At 37.3% G+C, this 15,888-nt stretch overlaps 1 protein-coding gene across 2 annotated transcripts; it reads left to right on the forward strand.

Moving 5' to 3' along the window:
• Nucleotides 1–63: 63 nt before the first annotated feature.
• ugp2b (UDP-glucose pyrophosphorylase 2b) lies at nt 64–15,418 on the forward strand. Of its 2 annotated transcripts, none has more exons than XM_033979209.2 (10): nt 64–188; nt 1,813–1,940; nt 2,780–2,887; nt 4,920–5,105; nt 7,968–8,101; nt 10,310–10,607; nt 11,475–11,672; nt 12,566–12,808; nt 13,853–13,957; nt 14,141–15,418. In XM_033979209.2, exons 2-10 carry the CDS (start codon nt 1,842–1,844, stop codon nt 14,246–14,248), a joined length of 1,479 nt encoding a protein of 492 aa, XP_033835100.1. In that variant the 5' UTR covers nt 64–188; nt 1,813–1,841; the 3' UTR covers nt 14,249–15,418. The 2 variants fall into 2 exon arrangements, with proteins under 2 accessions (XP_033835100.1, XP_033835099.1); XM_033979208.2 differs by lacking the exon at nt 64–188 and adding an exon at nt 478–883.
• Nucleotides 15,419–15,888: the final 470 nt, after the last annotated feature.

The following is a 15,888-nucleotide window of genomic DNA, read 5'->3' on the forward strand; positions in this document are numbered from 1 at the left end:
ACAGTTTTTGTGTGTTAATATATATATTCTGGATACATTAACTATCTGCCTTCGCTGTTCAATGTTAAAGTAAAGCTCGTTTCGCTTGTCCATCCGATTCATCCGCGGGATTGCTGCGGTCATTACGGCCGCTGGACAACTCAACGGATCAGCTACACTTTCTTTCGTCTTCACCCTCCTGTAACACAGTAAGTCCTGAATTTAACGAGCTTATGTTTTGTATTAGCGCTGTATTGTGCCATATACGCTGAGGTTGAGCACTGTGTTGCGTTGGTGTGCATAGTCTTGCGCTTTTTTAGCAGCTACATTCAACCTAAACGCAAATTCTAAGGGAAGCATATTGGACCATCTTCAAATGCGCAGTACGTTAAAGATGCTGGGACTTTTCAGTTGCACAACCCGTTTATCTCGTCCACCCATTTGTCATTCAGTTCCGCATTAAATACTTATCAGCGCAGGTTTGAGACGCCTGTGTTTAATATCCACATTGTATTCCACAGACTGAAAGGGCTTTGACACACCGACAGCGTGGCAATAAAGTGATATATCCTTGAAACAGCCGGGCCTCAGTTCATAGGTTGAGTGCTTAGTTTTGTGACGTAGTTTACAGTGGCCAAACTGGCAAATGAGGATGAAGAATATAATTAGTAGGTCTTGTTCTAGGATGTCCACACTTCTTGGCTGCACTTGTCACAATTTCACATCCATTGAAGTCTTTTATCAGGACAGGACTCCACACATCAGCAATGAGTGGGTTTTGAAAGAGGCCAGCTTTCTGCTCTCAAAGGAAACATTTCTAAGGACTTTGATTGTTTGTTTTTTGTTGATTTGTTAAATGTTTTATAAACTTCTATGAGGGGAAAAATGGAACTTTATGTACAAGGTAAGTGACACCAGATTTTTGGAATGGATTACCAGCCGAATAGTCTACATTTTTGGACTTTATTTTCTCTCAGTCAGACTACCATTTATGGTTTGTCTCCTAGATTCTGTCTCATTAATTTTCTATTTGACTGGTGTTCAGACATACAGTGTGCTGCTTGTGGCAGCATTTGAATAACTTTGTCATTCTAAAAAAAAATTTTTTTTTTTTTTTTAAATCTTAGAGAGAGTACCGTTTATATATATCTATCTATATATCTATATAAAAATATATATATATATATATATATATATATATATATATATATATATATATATATATATATATATATATATATATATATATATATATATACTTTGATTAGCAGGCAGCTCCCATGCCAGGGAGATGATAACAGAGCCTCAAGGTCCACACAGGTTGATTGTAAAAAGGTTCTATAGGGTCATGCTTTGCTCTTAGGCAATGGAAACACAAATATTTCAGTTGTTGGCTTTTTCCAGACATGATATTAAGTTTATGTGACTGGCTTTATAAGTTATTATTACGCACTGTCAACCGTGTAAGCTTTACTTTACAACTGTTGACTGTCTTTGGGCTTCTGGAATAGATGATCTGTGACATAGCCCAATGTTTCTTAGTTTCTTTTTGCGCCAAGTAGCCCCTAAGATAATATTACCACCAGAGTACCACTAGATCTAAACCTGAAAAGTATGGTCTAAAATTAGTCTAAATTAGCTCTAAAACAACAACTTAATGACCATAGCTATGGTAATCTTAATTAATGATTAACCCCAAAGGTACTCACAAACATTATTAGATTTAAAACAAACTGCAGAGGCCCCCATGCACACAATACAAACCACGCTTCTATTGCAAACTGTTCATAATGTGTTGCTAAGCATTATTTTAAAGCTCTTCACTATTTCCAGGTATAAGTAAGGGGGCACCAGATAACAACATGGCACAGTTCCAGGAAATGATGCGACAGCAGCTGGAGAGCTCCATGCACACCGAGTTGGGAAAACTGCTGGACACTTCCAAAGGCCCAGAGAAAGAAGTATGAACAAACTTTCTGTGGCTGTTCATGTTTGTCTTCAGGAGCATCTGGTACTGTTTAATAGGGTGGTCCCACAAAATGCCTTGGAAAACAGTGGAATGACACACACTGGAGCACATTGCCAGTTGAGTTCCTCCTACTTGAGCAGTCACTATCGGAAGTGTATGTCATAATAGTGTCATGAATGGGAAACTGTAGTTCATTTATACACCCATTTAAACTGCTTTGATTCCTGTATGTTGCTCAAGTTTACATGAGTTTTAGTGTAGACTATAATGCACCAACATGATTTGTTGTAGGAGTGTACAAAAAAGTATTACCTTAAGTAAACCCTGTCGTGCTTTTGTGTAGGTGTGTCCTAAAGATCTGTTTCAGGATAGTTACCATACTCACGATGACACATTTTGAGAAAAAATATCATGATAAACAATAATATTGAAATGGAAACTGTAACTTCTTTTTCCTTTTTTATTTACATAAATGGACATGCAAAATGGAGGTCTGGAGTAGTCTGATTGTTAAAGTAATATAACATGAGGTGAAATAAATAACAGAATCACCTTAAGTAGTTTGGAAGTAGTTATCAAGAGATGTAAATTACTCAACCCTCAACATATCAAACGTTATGTACTACAGCAATATCAGAAAAGGCTACACCCTATAAATATCAACATATTAGTGAGCATTAAGTAGATAAGGTAATCACTGTGACAGGCCCAAGATTTAATATAAAATTAAATTAAATGTGTGAAATGAAAAAACATGTAATATTTAAGTTTGTTATCAAGGTAATAATCTCAGGTTACTCAAATGTCTTTTTTTATCTGATCTCTTTCCAGGTAGCTAAAAAAGACTTTCAGGGTTTTGAGAAACTTTTCCATCGATTCCTACAAGTCAAGGGACCATCAGTGGAGTGGCCCAAAATACAAAGGCCTCCAGAGGATTCGGTAAGATATTTTATTATGCATCAATGTTCTCAGACCTTAGTGCACTTAATGAATTTATCTTCCAATTAAAATTGATTTCCTTTTGACCATTAAAGCTTATATACTTACTTTAAACTGATTATTATTACTGTGCAATGCCATGTGACTCAGGTTAAACACATCTATGTATTTCATCAGTAATATTAGATGCCTTTGCTCCATTTACAAGGCTTATATTTCCTTCAGGTTTGTTATAGAGCTGGGTGGGAAACTGAATTTTATCTTATCTGTGTAAAGCTATGTATTTTCATAGCACAAAACACCCTTTGGCTGGCCTGCCATCTCTCTACAATACAATGATCCCAAGTCCAGTTTTATTTTTGGAGTTTGATTTAACCTGGAAATGGCTAGTTGGATAAGTGATGCACACTCTTAATCTTAAAAATAATAATGTTCATCTACCACAGGGCTATCATAACATACCTTTACCTCAGTATGAAGGACATCAATTTTGGGACTTGTAATTTTGCCGTCTGGCTATGGATAGAAAGTAGCCTAACTCTTTGAGAGTTTCTTACAATGACAATGCATTAAATAAGCTGTTGGATGTGATTCCTTTTCATAGACCTTCATGTTTATTGCGGTACTTTTAATCTGGCCAAATTGCTTCGTGAATGGACACATTGTAATTAGGGCAGGGGTGTGGTGATTGAGGATCCTCATTTTACTTGAGCGTGTCATCATGAAATAGCTGCAGGTTTTGGTGGTTGGGCTGCTCAGTCACTATGCTTATTTTGGTGTTATTGGGGAATCACATATTCACAATCCAACAATCACACACGACACATTTTAGGCCCGAGCGTCAGAAGCTGGTAAAGGGCCTATTAATATCACAAAGCACTACTAATAGTAGCTGCTAGTGAACCGATGAGATGTGAAGTTTCCGGAGTGAGTATGGACCCTTGACATAATGTAGAAAGAAAATTTTTAAATGGTGCCAATAGCGTCCCCTAAGCAATTTCGCCATCTTGGATTTTTTATTTATTTTTTAATCACCACATTAAAAAATGGTAGGATTAGGAGTTAGGGTTAGGAGTTAGGTGTTAGAGGTTAGGGTAGGGTTATTTTAGGGGTTAGGGTAGAGTTAGGGTTATGGTCAAGGTCAGGGTCACATTTAGGGGTTATGGTAGGGACAGGCTCAAGGGTAGGAGTTAGATCTAGGTTTAGGCTAGGGTTAGGGCAAGGTGGGGCTTAGGTGTTGGGGCAAAGCATGGCGTAGGTGCGGGTTGCGATGAGGGATCATTGCCACTTGTGGCTAATTTGTTAATATTTGTTATTGCATTCATGTTCAAACATGTCAGTCCCTCATTTGGTTCCAAGTTCAAGCCTATTTGTTTTGTTATAGTCTTATTGTTTTGTCATATTTTTTAGCAAGAATTCTTTAACTATATTTGGTATATAGAGGTATATAGATTTCCTGTCAGTAATATGAGACATCCATTTGTGATGAGCTGCTGTGTTATGGTTGTAACACCATCTTCCATTCGGGTCAGAGGAGGTGACACAAGACTTCACGCTAGATCATATGTTGGCATTGGTCCTTTCTGCTGCTCTGCTTTGGTTACCATCTGAGTTCAATCTTCAGGAACAGTGATGAATTAACCGTTTCAGCTTCTCATAAACCCACACATTCTCCTGAACACAGAACACATTACAACAGCACCTACAAAAGCCAAGTATTTCAACAGAGAATGACTTACTGTTGTGCAATCCATCCATTCATTCAAATTCCGCAAATTTTTTTTAATCATATTTTTTTATCTGAAGTTGAATGACCTGCCAACTTCCTTATTGTATACATGCATCTTATGTTTACTTTAGCCAATCTAACTGTTAACCTATTACTATCTTATCATTTAATTATTGACACAACTGCTGACTATGATGAAATATTCTTTGTTCGGCCCGTTGTCAAGTTACTACTATATTTTCGACTTGTATTTTCCCTGTTTACTATGCGCACAATATATTTCTCATTCTCATTTTCTTACAGATTCAGCCTTACGATAAAATAGCAGCTCGCGGACTTCCTGATAATGTGGCCAACAGTCTGAATAAACTGGTGGTGGTCAAGTTGAATGGAGGCCTGGGCACCAGTATGGGATGTAAAGGGCCCAAGAGCCTGATCAGCGTCCGCAACGAAAACACATTTCTGGATCTCACTGTGCAGCAGATAGAGGTACAACCAATTACAATTTTAATCAAACCGGGAACTTGTTATTGAGCAAAACTGACTCTTGTGAGCTGTGAGTCATCTTAGAATGTTGTTATCTCATCAAAAGCATATTTGGGGTTGTGTTTTGTTTGATTCACACATGTTTGAGCTCAAAACGCACTGTCCCACCTTGTGATATCATGTAGTGGCAGTTTTCAAGTTACTACCTACCGTAGTAACTACCTTTTACCTTTTTGTTCAGTAAAAATTCTGATTTTGATTCTAGTGAAGGTGTATGGAGTTTAAAAACACAGTGAAGCACTTCCTGTATCACCACATGACATCAGATTGTGGAACAGCGTGTTTTCAGCTTGAGAGAAGAACTCAGTCTAAATATACAGGGTTTGTGTTAAACATGTGTGAATGAAACAAAAAACAACTCCAGGTCTGTGTGTGATGAGGAAACAACATTATAACATAGATCAGAAAATAGGATAATATGGGCTCTTTAAACAGTAATAAACACAGTAATAAAATAATCAATGTATTACTGTGGTCAGTGTATGTGGATTGTCTGCTGTGGGTGTGTGTTCTGTGAATGAGAATCAGTTTGATACCGGTTGTGAAGAAATGTCAATGTTGAAGTGTGAGTGTGAAAACAAGCAAGGTGGATGCAGCATGGCGCAAGAATGGAAGATAATTACAATATACACTGAGTCAAACGTTTGGACACACCCTTTCATTCAGTGTTTTATTTCATTATCTTTACTACGTTCTACATTTTATATACACACAAAAGACATCAAATATATATGTTATTAGGTATTTCTTGTTTTCTTGTTTTCTTTGCCAAATAATTCCATATATTTTACTTCATATATTTCATGTCTTCTGTATATATATAAAATGTAGAACGTAGTAAAAATAAAGAAAAAAAACTGTCTCCAAACATTTAACTGGTAGTGTACATTAGCTGTGTGTCTATTGTAAAGCTGTTCAAAAGTCAATATGAAACTACACGCTCTAAATATCTGGTAACTGAAATAGATTTGCTTTACTTATCTGTGTAGCCTGGTCAAACTAAATGCAACTTTCTAAAGACAAAAGATGAGCTACCAAACCTTAAAACATAAAATCTACCAGAGAGGAATTTGCCTTTAAGCTATCGTGGAAATGACAGTGTTTTTAATGAAAAAACATCCCCTACACTTAATTAAATACCATTCACAATGCTCTTATGTAACGAAGACCCCCCTGCCTGGCACAATGTGGAAAACTGACCTAATTGAATTCTCATTTATTATTTATGGCATTGAAAGTAACAGCTAGCTAACCTTTTTGTGTACATGAGCTGTCATTACTGTATATGTCTTCACTGCTTTTGGAAATCCATGCATTTTTAAACAGGAGCTTCCAGTGAAAGTGGTAGTGAAAGAGGATCTGTTGCAATGTGGGCCTCTGGTCTGTAGGCTCTCATGAAAAACAGTGGAGCCAGTGTGCAGCAGGAGAGGGACTTGCTTACAAAATGTGGACTCAGAAAATATTTGTAAATGGCAACAGTGTTTAGGTGGAGGTTTGGAGTCTTTACATTGGAGGTCTTGAAAATTTTTGACAAATTTTGAAGCACGATATACTGCTACAGAGAAATATTGCAGTTAACGATAATATTGAAACTACATTATGCCACTTATTAAGATTTCAATAATGTAGGATAATCCCAGTAAACGATTTTTAAATAGACATGAGCTGCAACAAATACATAACAGAATTTACCAATAATTGGCCATAAAAGGGACCAACTCACCTCTCCACAGCTCAAATCTTATGCTATTACAACTAAAATATCCCAAATCTCCCCATTTTTGCAAAAGAAATACTTATGATAAATATTGAGGTCCAAAATGTATTGTTCTAGCTTCCATAAATTGAACGGTAAGTCGATAAAGTAATTTTCGTGACTCAAACACTCACATCTTTACAATCGGTTAACGTTAATTATTTAAATTAATCAGCCGATTGTTCAGAATACTAAGTGTGAGTAACTGTATTCTGGTACAGTTTGTTAGGATTCAGAATAAGTCACTTTCCTAAAATCTAAGGGATACAGTGCAGTACTTGATCACAGTTTTAGGTTCAAACTGCACTGTTTTAATGAGAAAAACAGAAAACACTGCTCTTGAGGTGAGGCATGTGTGATTTTTCCTTCTCTAATTAGTGATGAAATGCGTAATAATCTGCGAAGCAAACGTAAAGCTGTTGTTAATCCTATGCTGCGTTTTTGCACTATAATTTAAATGCAACTCTATGTAAACGTATTCTAATTATTCAGAATACACTACTTTGATTGGACAGTGTAACAGAATACATTACAAAATACATTTTAAAGCAGGTTTTCAGTATTCTGTAACCAAATACATATTCAAAGTATTCTTCTTATCTCTGGTTATTTCTGAATTGTTTGAAAATATATTTGTTACATATGGTTGAAGTACAAACTGTTTTTATTGGACTTTGTTGAGGCTGTAAAGTCATGGGAGTATAGCATGAGAGAAATATTGTGCTTTTCATAACAGCCCCATGGGACACCTCTCTTTCCTACAGCAGCACTTTGCACCCTGTGTCCGAGCCACTGTTCGTCTGCTCAGGTCACCTCACCTTACTTTTGGACTTGGGTAGAGTTTTTCAAAAATGATCAACTAAAGCCAACTAAATTAGAGATGACTCAGGAAGTGTTCACAGTGGAGTGGTCGAAGCAAACAAAAAAAAAAAAAAGAAAGAATATCCATGTTTAGTACGTATTACATGTAGAAGCCGCATCAGCAGTGTCTTTACCATTTGAATAATTACTGTGAAAATGACAAACTGACCAATGATTTCTTGTTTTAGCACCTAAATAAGACCTACAAAACAGACGTGCCTCTGGTGCTCATGAACTCCTTCAATACAGATGAAGACACAAAGAAAATCCTGCAGAAGTACACACACACCCAGGTCAAGATACACAACTTTAACCAGAGCAGGTAAATGAGTCACATAGACACCCCTCCATATAATCTCTATGTACAGTTGTGGTATATGAGTGTACAGTACAGAAATGTGTCTTTACTCAGTGTTACAAACCTTTAGAAATTGAATAGGAAATTGACTGGCTATGAATGTATCAGTACCTGCGTGTCAGATTTGTGTTTGTTATGCAGTAGTCATCAGTATAATGAGGGGGGGGAACCTGCAAAAAACTGTAATCATGTTCAATAGACATTCAAAGGTCAACATGAGCTAAGCCAACTGCTCTAATATTAAAGCAGAAGAGGCTTTTCTGACAGAAACGATGGTACGATGCCAGACACCAGTCAGTGGACCCTGGTAGGGTTGACCTCGTTAGTAATCTGTCACGCAGTGTTGTCGTGTCATGTGTGGTTGGAAATTCCATTACTGCTCTGTTACGCAACTGTTTATTAAAGTTTCTCAAAGTTTAGGCCTTGTGCATTTTGGGGGAATATAGTGTGAAATATGTAATTTGGACAGCTTTATTTCATGATTTTTCAATTATTTTGGGCCTCTTGCGGTATGCATTCAGTTAGCCTGTCACGATAACATATTTTGAAGTTTGATGTGTTGTTAAGTAAATATAGAAAAGGAATAATATTGAAACCAATTTACACTACTGACACAAAAACCCAAGAGCAGATTTAAACCACAAAAACTATTGCAAATGTACAATATTGTTAAAAAAAAATCATAAGCTGCAATAAATAAACAGCAGAATGAAACACTTGAGTACTTAGTTTGTATCTGTAATGAGTCATAGACCTTATTAATTCAACCTTTTTTGGCTTAAATCTTATCATACAGCCAAAAAATAACCAAAAACTTCCAGTAGTGCAAAGAAAAAGTATACACGATAAATACTGACCTCCTATACTGATCAATATAATAATTATTGCGATAGGCCTACCTCTAGTGTGCCTCCAGTAGAGAGGGCTTACTAAATATGTTATTTGTTACACCAAGTTTAATATAATTCTCACATTGTTCTGTATGTACTGAGGAGGAAACAGTGGTAGTAAGTAACATGATTTAAAGTCATAGAATGGTCAAGGAAGTTCACCATGTTTTAATTTCAAGGAACCCCTTTAAATGTATTTGTACACACACAAGTCTTATCTGAAATTGCACAATAACATTTGTAGATGTGTGCATATCTGGCATCTGTTCCTACTTGACCAGCCACTGTACCAGGCACCTGCCCAGTCAAATGTGGGCAGACAAGAAAAATGAATAAATATCATAGACCGTAAAAAAAAACTGGACTGAGTGTGACGTAACCCACAGCAGCTATAGGGACCAATTTGGAGCCAAATTCCATATTTAGTTTCCAACCAGTACCATAGCAACCAAAGAGCCAATCAGGAACTAGGCTGTTGAAGGTAAGGCCCCTTCCTACCCTCATGGCTGTTTTGGCAGAGGGCGGGCACTTAGCAATGCTGTCAATCAAATCTGTTGCTAATGCAACATTGGGGAAAAAAGGCAGCTGATTTTTCTCTTATTAATGTTCATCTCTTGAGTTACAGACACAATAGTGAAATAAAGACCAAAGTGACAAGTCTGACAGGGGCAGTTATATAGAGAGGGGTGACAATTTTCAAATGTAAAATGAAAGTCGGTGGTGCCAGAATCGGGTCCATGACCACTTCCTATTTGGGGCGTTGGGGCTAGTAGGTTAGCTATGTCCATTTATATATACAGTTTATGATAATGCACATGACTAACCTGAAGTTGTGATGTTCAAAGAATTCCAAATAAATCATATACTGTGCTTCTAATTGTTTACAAATTGATTACAATTTATAAACCTTATTTAACTAAGTAGACACAGTGTTAAGATAAATATATTATAGTGTACAGTTTGTAGTTATTTATTTATATGTCTGTTTATCTGTGTTTTTAAAATGTCTGTTGTGTACTGCACTCTGGTCAACTCTGTTGTTTTTAAAGTGCATTAGAAATAAAGTTGGATTGGAAATATGCGGGGGGGTTTATGTGTTAATGGCAAATGTTTCTTGCTTTAACTTTTTTTTCGTCATAAAATTCAAAAGACCACGTTACACTGCATTTTTGAAGATATAACTATGATTATCTGAAAACAGTATCTATCTTTTTGTTTGTTCTAGTTTCATTCAAGCATTTCATTTAGTATATAACTTTTTCCCTTTGTTTTTCCCTGGCAGGTATCCTCGTATCAACAAAGAATCACTCCTTCCGGTGGCCACTAACATGAGCATGAGTGGGTCCAGTGCAGAGGGCTGGTACCCTCCAGGCCACGGTGACATTTACGCCAGCTTCTATAACTCAGGCCTCCTCGACCAGCTCATCGCAGAGGGGAAGGAGTACATCTTTGTGTCCAACATAGACAACTTGGGAGCCACCGTAGATCTGCACATTCTCCACCACTTAGTTTCTCAGCCCAATGGAAAACGCTGTGAGTTTGTAATGGAGGTGACGGACAAAACGCGGGCTGATGTTAAGGTATAAAACACTCTCCTTGGTTTTTAAAGGTGCACTGTGTAACCTTTCTAGGGGAGGGTAAACACAAGTTTTTCTCTGTGGAGATGTTGAAAATTCCCAGCAAAGAAATAACAATATGGCATTAAACTGAAGTATCTGGCATTTATTCAATTGCAAGTGTTTATACACAGTTGAAACCAGAAGTTGTACTTGTTACGTGCCAGTTGGTCCAGGGGTGGTGCCACGCAATGAAATGTTACAGCTCTCTCTCATATTCTGGCAAATAGAAATAATTTTAGTTCTAACTTGCCTAAAACAGGAAAAGTTTAGTCTGATTTCATGTCAGAGAGTGAGGGAAAAAAACCATGTGCCTTTTTATATAGTGTATGTAAACTTCTACTTTCAACTGTATATGGACAACAGTAGCTCGGTCGGTAGGTTTTTTGAAGGTTGGCAGTTCAAATCTCACTCTCAACGTAAACATCATTGAGAGGTCAGATCCACTGACCCACAGGTTGGTGGTGCAATTCCCGCTCCCACAGATGAATGCTGTTGTTGTGACCTTGGGGCAATGTAGGTTAAATGTCTTGCCCCAGTGTCTGTGGACACTGGTGTGAATGATGTAAAGCGCTTTGACTGCTTTGAAAGTGGGAAAACATTACATTTATATTGCCAAAATTCCCCTGCGAAACACAAATTCTTGCTCGACTCCATAGAGATATACAAGTTTAATGCCATTCTGTAGAAAATTCCAGGCAAAGCAATAACATCTCCATGAACACAAGTAAGTGGCATATCCTTCACCAGAAAAGTTACATGTGCATGATTAAGTAATTAAAACACTGCTGATGATATGATTTTGTATTGATGCTTATTTAATACACACAGGGTGGTACATTGATTGAATATGACGGTAAACTGCGCTTGCTAGAGATTGCCCAGGTCCCTAAAGCCCATGTGGATGAATTCAAATCTGTCACAAAGTTCAAAATCTTCAACACCAACAACTTGTGGATTTCTCTGGCTGCTGTGAAGAGGCTGCAAGAGCAAAATGCAATGGACATGGAGATTATAGTGAACCCTAAGGTGAGTATAATGAGCACTGTAATCTTTATGTTTCATGTTTAAGGCTTAATGGTTGAGATTGAGGAAGTGCATTGATAAAAAAATTTTGTGGCTTGAAGATAATGAAGATAACATTCAACATGTACAGAAAAATCTTAAGAGCAGCTTAATAAGACAATAGAGAAATGGTAGAATGTTTAGAACTTTTTGCAACAAGAAATAGATGGTTTCCTTATTTCTATCTGGATGATTTATGTAATCCTCATGATCTGAGTGAATGACAGGCCAAACTGTTATGAAATCTCCATGTTGTTTTCATTACAACAGGCGTAAAAAGCTCTAGGTGCTAAAATGTATTTTTTGGGTTATTTTATTACATTATTACTATAACTTTCTGGATGTGGCCCGTCAGCGGCATGTTTCCATGGAAATAGAAAGTTAAAGCCGTACTTTGGAACATAGTGTTACATTTTTCAGTACAATCAAAATTTCTGTGGTGGAGATTTAAAAACGCTAGAGTAATGTCAAAGTATTGTCCCTGTAAATGAGGCTTGTGTTTTGTCTGTTTTATTGCACTTTCAAACCAGGCGCAACGCGATTACAGATATTAAATTACGACAGAAGGTTCACCTCTGTAGTTTGTAACTTTGATGTGCAATTAATAATCATTACACATTCAATAAACAGAACTGAGTAACCTTTATTCTAGAATCAGGTCATATTCCCTGTTGCTTCAATCAACCAAAACCCTGGCTCTGTGGTACAATATTTTAAACATTAGAATATATTTGATTATAGAAAACATAACAGCAACATACTCACAGAATTAGCATTAACACTGCATACTGCACATACTGCACACTGAAACAACACAAACACTTTACTACAGTGACTTCAAATGTCTCTTCTGGCAGACTCTGGATGGGGGTCAGAATGTGATTCAGTTGGAGACCGCTGTGGGTGCAGCCATCAAATGCTTTGACAATGCCCTTGGCATTAACGTCCCGCGTAGTCGCTTCCTCCCTGTGAAGACCACCTCCGACCTGCTGCTGGTCATGTCCAACCTTTACAGCCTGGACGCTGGGTCTCTGACCATGAGCCCAAAGAGAGAGTTCCCCACTACGCCACACGTCAAGCTCGGCAGCTCCTTCACTAAGGTACGCTCTACATAGACATATATGGGCATCTACATAGCAGAATGATATCTGTTTTTAACATTTAGTTCAGTGGTTCTTAACCTGGGTTCAATCGAACCCTAGGGGTTCGGTGAGTCAGTCTCAGGGGTTCGGCGAAGGTCAAGACACGCACCCGACTCGTATGATTTGCGGACCGCAAGCATCTCCAGACATTGGCCGTGCCCCAATTCGACAAATGCACCCTTTGATGTGCCTATCGAAGTACCTGCCCGACTTAAATGAGCCTTTCGAACGGCATAAAAACATAAAACGACATAAAAACGAAGAAAAGGAACAGACTTTGCTGTGAAAATGACATGAGAGTGGCCAAGGTGACGCCACGCATTTTGAACTGGTCTCTCAAAGGCAACAGCAGAAGTTATACTGATTTGCAGTAAATATTCATTATTATTCTAGCCTGATGGAAATTAGGTGATCGGTGTGTGTTAAAATGTTAAAAATAATAAATACCACAAATACAATAAGTTCATTATTGGAATACATAAGGTTAAAAATTAAAATAATTTCAGTGTGGTAGTATTAAAAAAGGTGATGTCTTTGTAAAAAGGTATATATGTAATTTGTTGTGAGTTCTGGCACTGTATTAGTTTTATTCTTTGAACACAGTGATGTTAATGCACGGTTCATTTTGTGCACCAGTAAAACATACTTATGTCTTGAAAAATAAATAAATACATTTTTCAATAAAGAAGGGTTCGGTGAATGTGCATATGAAACTGGTGGGGTTCAGTACCTCCAACAAGGTTAAGAACCACTGATTTAGTTACTGTTTATGTTAAAGCCCCATTGTATAACATTTCTGCTGGTTGGCACTCAAACACTTGTCTGCATCAAGTTAAAGCCATACTTCGGAACATTACAGGCAAACCAGTAACATTTTTTTGAGAAATACAAAACCCTTTAATGCTTATTTACTGAGGGAAAGGTTACACAGTGGGGCTTTAATGTTTCTTGATTTACATAGTAAAACAATGACCTCATGATCTGGCTGTCTGCTGTTTTCAGGTTCAGGAATACTTGATGCGTTTTGAGAGCATCCCAGACATGCTGGAGCTCGACCACCTCACAGTGTCTGGAGATGTCACATTTGGGAAAAATGTTTCTTTGAAGGTAAGTTTTAATACAAGATGTGTATATTTCAGATATAAAAACATATATTTCCTTACATGTTTAAAACTTGTAGTATATCGTTGGCTATATTAGCAGCATCTTTGTGATGAGAAATGGCACTTCTACTATTTTTTATTTTGGCTTTGTTTCAAAGTTAACCAAACCCCCTCGTCCTCCTTCCAGGGAACTGTCATCATTATAGCCAATCACGGAGATCGAATTGACATTCCTGCCGGTTCTATGCTGGAGAACAAAATTGTATCTGGAAACCTGCGCATTCTGGATCATTGAATTTCTTTAGTACCCATCCCACAATGCACCTGTAACATGTGACCAAGCTGGCTTTATCACTAAATGTACATGTGAAACCCCTGTTTGTCATAAAATGGATGCAAATAGGACGTAGCAGCACAAGCAGTGCTTTGTTTTGCAAATTTTAATCTACTGCCACCTGCTGGATCACATAAAAAGTAAGAAATAGTATAAATTATAAATGTCCATTAACAGTTACATCTGTCATAAATTTATGATTAACTGAAAAGGTGAACACACTTTTTTTTTTTTTTTTTTTTACTTTAGATAACTTTATTTGACTGTTTACACAGCACTTCTAATGTGACCTTCCATGAAGCAATGAACTGTCTAATGTTAACATCACATGTAACACTTTTACAACTTCTTCGAGCCACAACTACAGATACCAGTGTACTGTTTTGTTTGACAGTATTTTTCCAAAGAATTTATGGCAGCATATACTGTTTATATACTATGGCTCAGTAGTATTCAGCTCAATATTTGTATTGTCTAGACACGACAATGAAGTTTGTCTTGTGAATGCCCAAGGTTGCATTCACATTGTTTTGTCATGTCTGTTCTTGTTATTATAAAGGACTGAAAAAGAAACACCTTCTAAATGTACGTTTTAAACAAGAATAAGCCTTAATGAAAAGTTCTCTGAAATTGGCACTTCAACTGAAATTTTGAACATTTTCAGATTTTACTGCTTGTGCCATAGATGATGAAATGAAGTCCTTTTGTTTAATGCCTGTTCGCCTCTATGTCCTGTCACCTTGTATTGTGTCCTTATCCAAGATATGCCATCAGACGATGTAATGTTTGTCCAAAAAGTGAAGGCCTTCCTAACTGTATTTGGGTGTGTCTGTTTGAGAGAGTCCCTGTTGTGCATTCCTTTCATTTTTATCATCGTCATAGTTCACAGTTACCTTTATGTTGTCTAATGCCTCCATGTCAGTATCACTCTGCATTAGTTCATTTAGGGACAACACAAGAAGGTGCAATATTTTATGCAGTGTTGATTTTACTTGACTGTACTGATGCGGAGCGTGGTAAAAACATTGTGTGCTGGAGATGTGTGGAGCAAACGTCTGAATGCAAAAAGTGTTGAGTGTGAGGTCCCAGCCCAGTTCTGAAACCTCAGGACTCAATAAAGTGCAATATGAACACTGTGTTTTGTCATCTGTCAGTATAATATCGTGTTTTATTATGAACAAAAGATATCTGTGTAATCCCTCTGTCGTCCAGGTCTGATCCTTTGGAAAAGAAAAATAAAATCAGTCAACTGGGCAAAACATAGTAGGAGTGAAGATCTTTTTCTGCTCATCCAAGACAATTCTTCAGTTCTGGTCAGATTACTGGTGGACACTGAAGGCAGGAGGTACACTGAAACTCAAAAGTTATAGATATTGGAAAGATAATCATCTATCACCTATCTATAACTCCATCCTCAGACCCAAAGCAAAACAAAGACAACAATAGTGCTAGCCGGGATGCTAATAGGGTGAAATCACTCCTTATGGGCTTGAATGACTGATAAGTAGGACTCAGGCACAGTGCACACTTAGGGTAGCACAATAGACCAAACCTACAAACAGAAACTGTAAACAATAGTTGTTTTGAGTTTCAGTGTAGTT

This window comes from Periophthalmus magnuspinnatus, chromosome 15 (genome assembly GCF_009829125.3).
Source record: "Periophthalmus magnuspinnatus isolate fPerMag1 chromosome 15, fPerMag1.2.pri, whole genome shotgun sequence".
NCBI lineage: Eukaryota > Metazoa > Chordata > Actinopteri > Gobiiformes > Gobiidae > Periophthalmus > Periophthalmus magnuspinnatus.

Excerpts from the sequence above, each read along its gene's own strand:
- ugp2b (XM_033979208.2), top strand. The coding sequence starts at position 853 with ATGAGGGGAAAAATGGAACTTTATGTACAAG. Across the intron at positions 8,102-10,309 it reads CACAACTTTAACCAGAGCAG|GTATCCTCGTATCAACAAAG; the intron begins GTAAATGAGTCA and ends TTTCCCTGGCAG. Across the intron at positions 10,608-11,474 it reads AAACGCGGGCTGATGTTAAG|GGTGGTACATTGATTGAATA; the intron begins GTATAAAACACT and ends TAATACACACAG.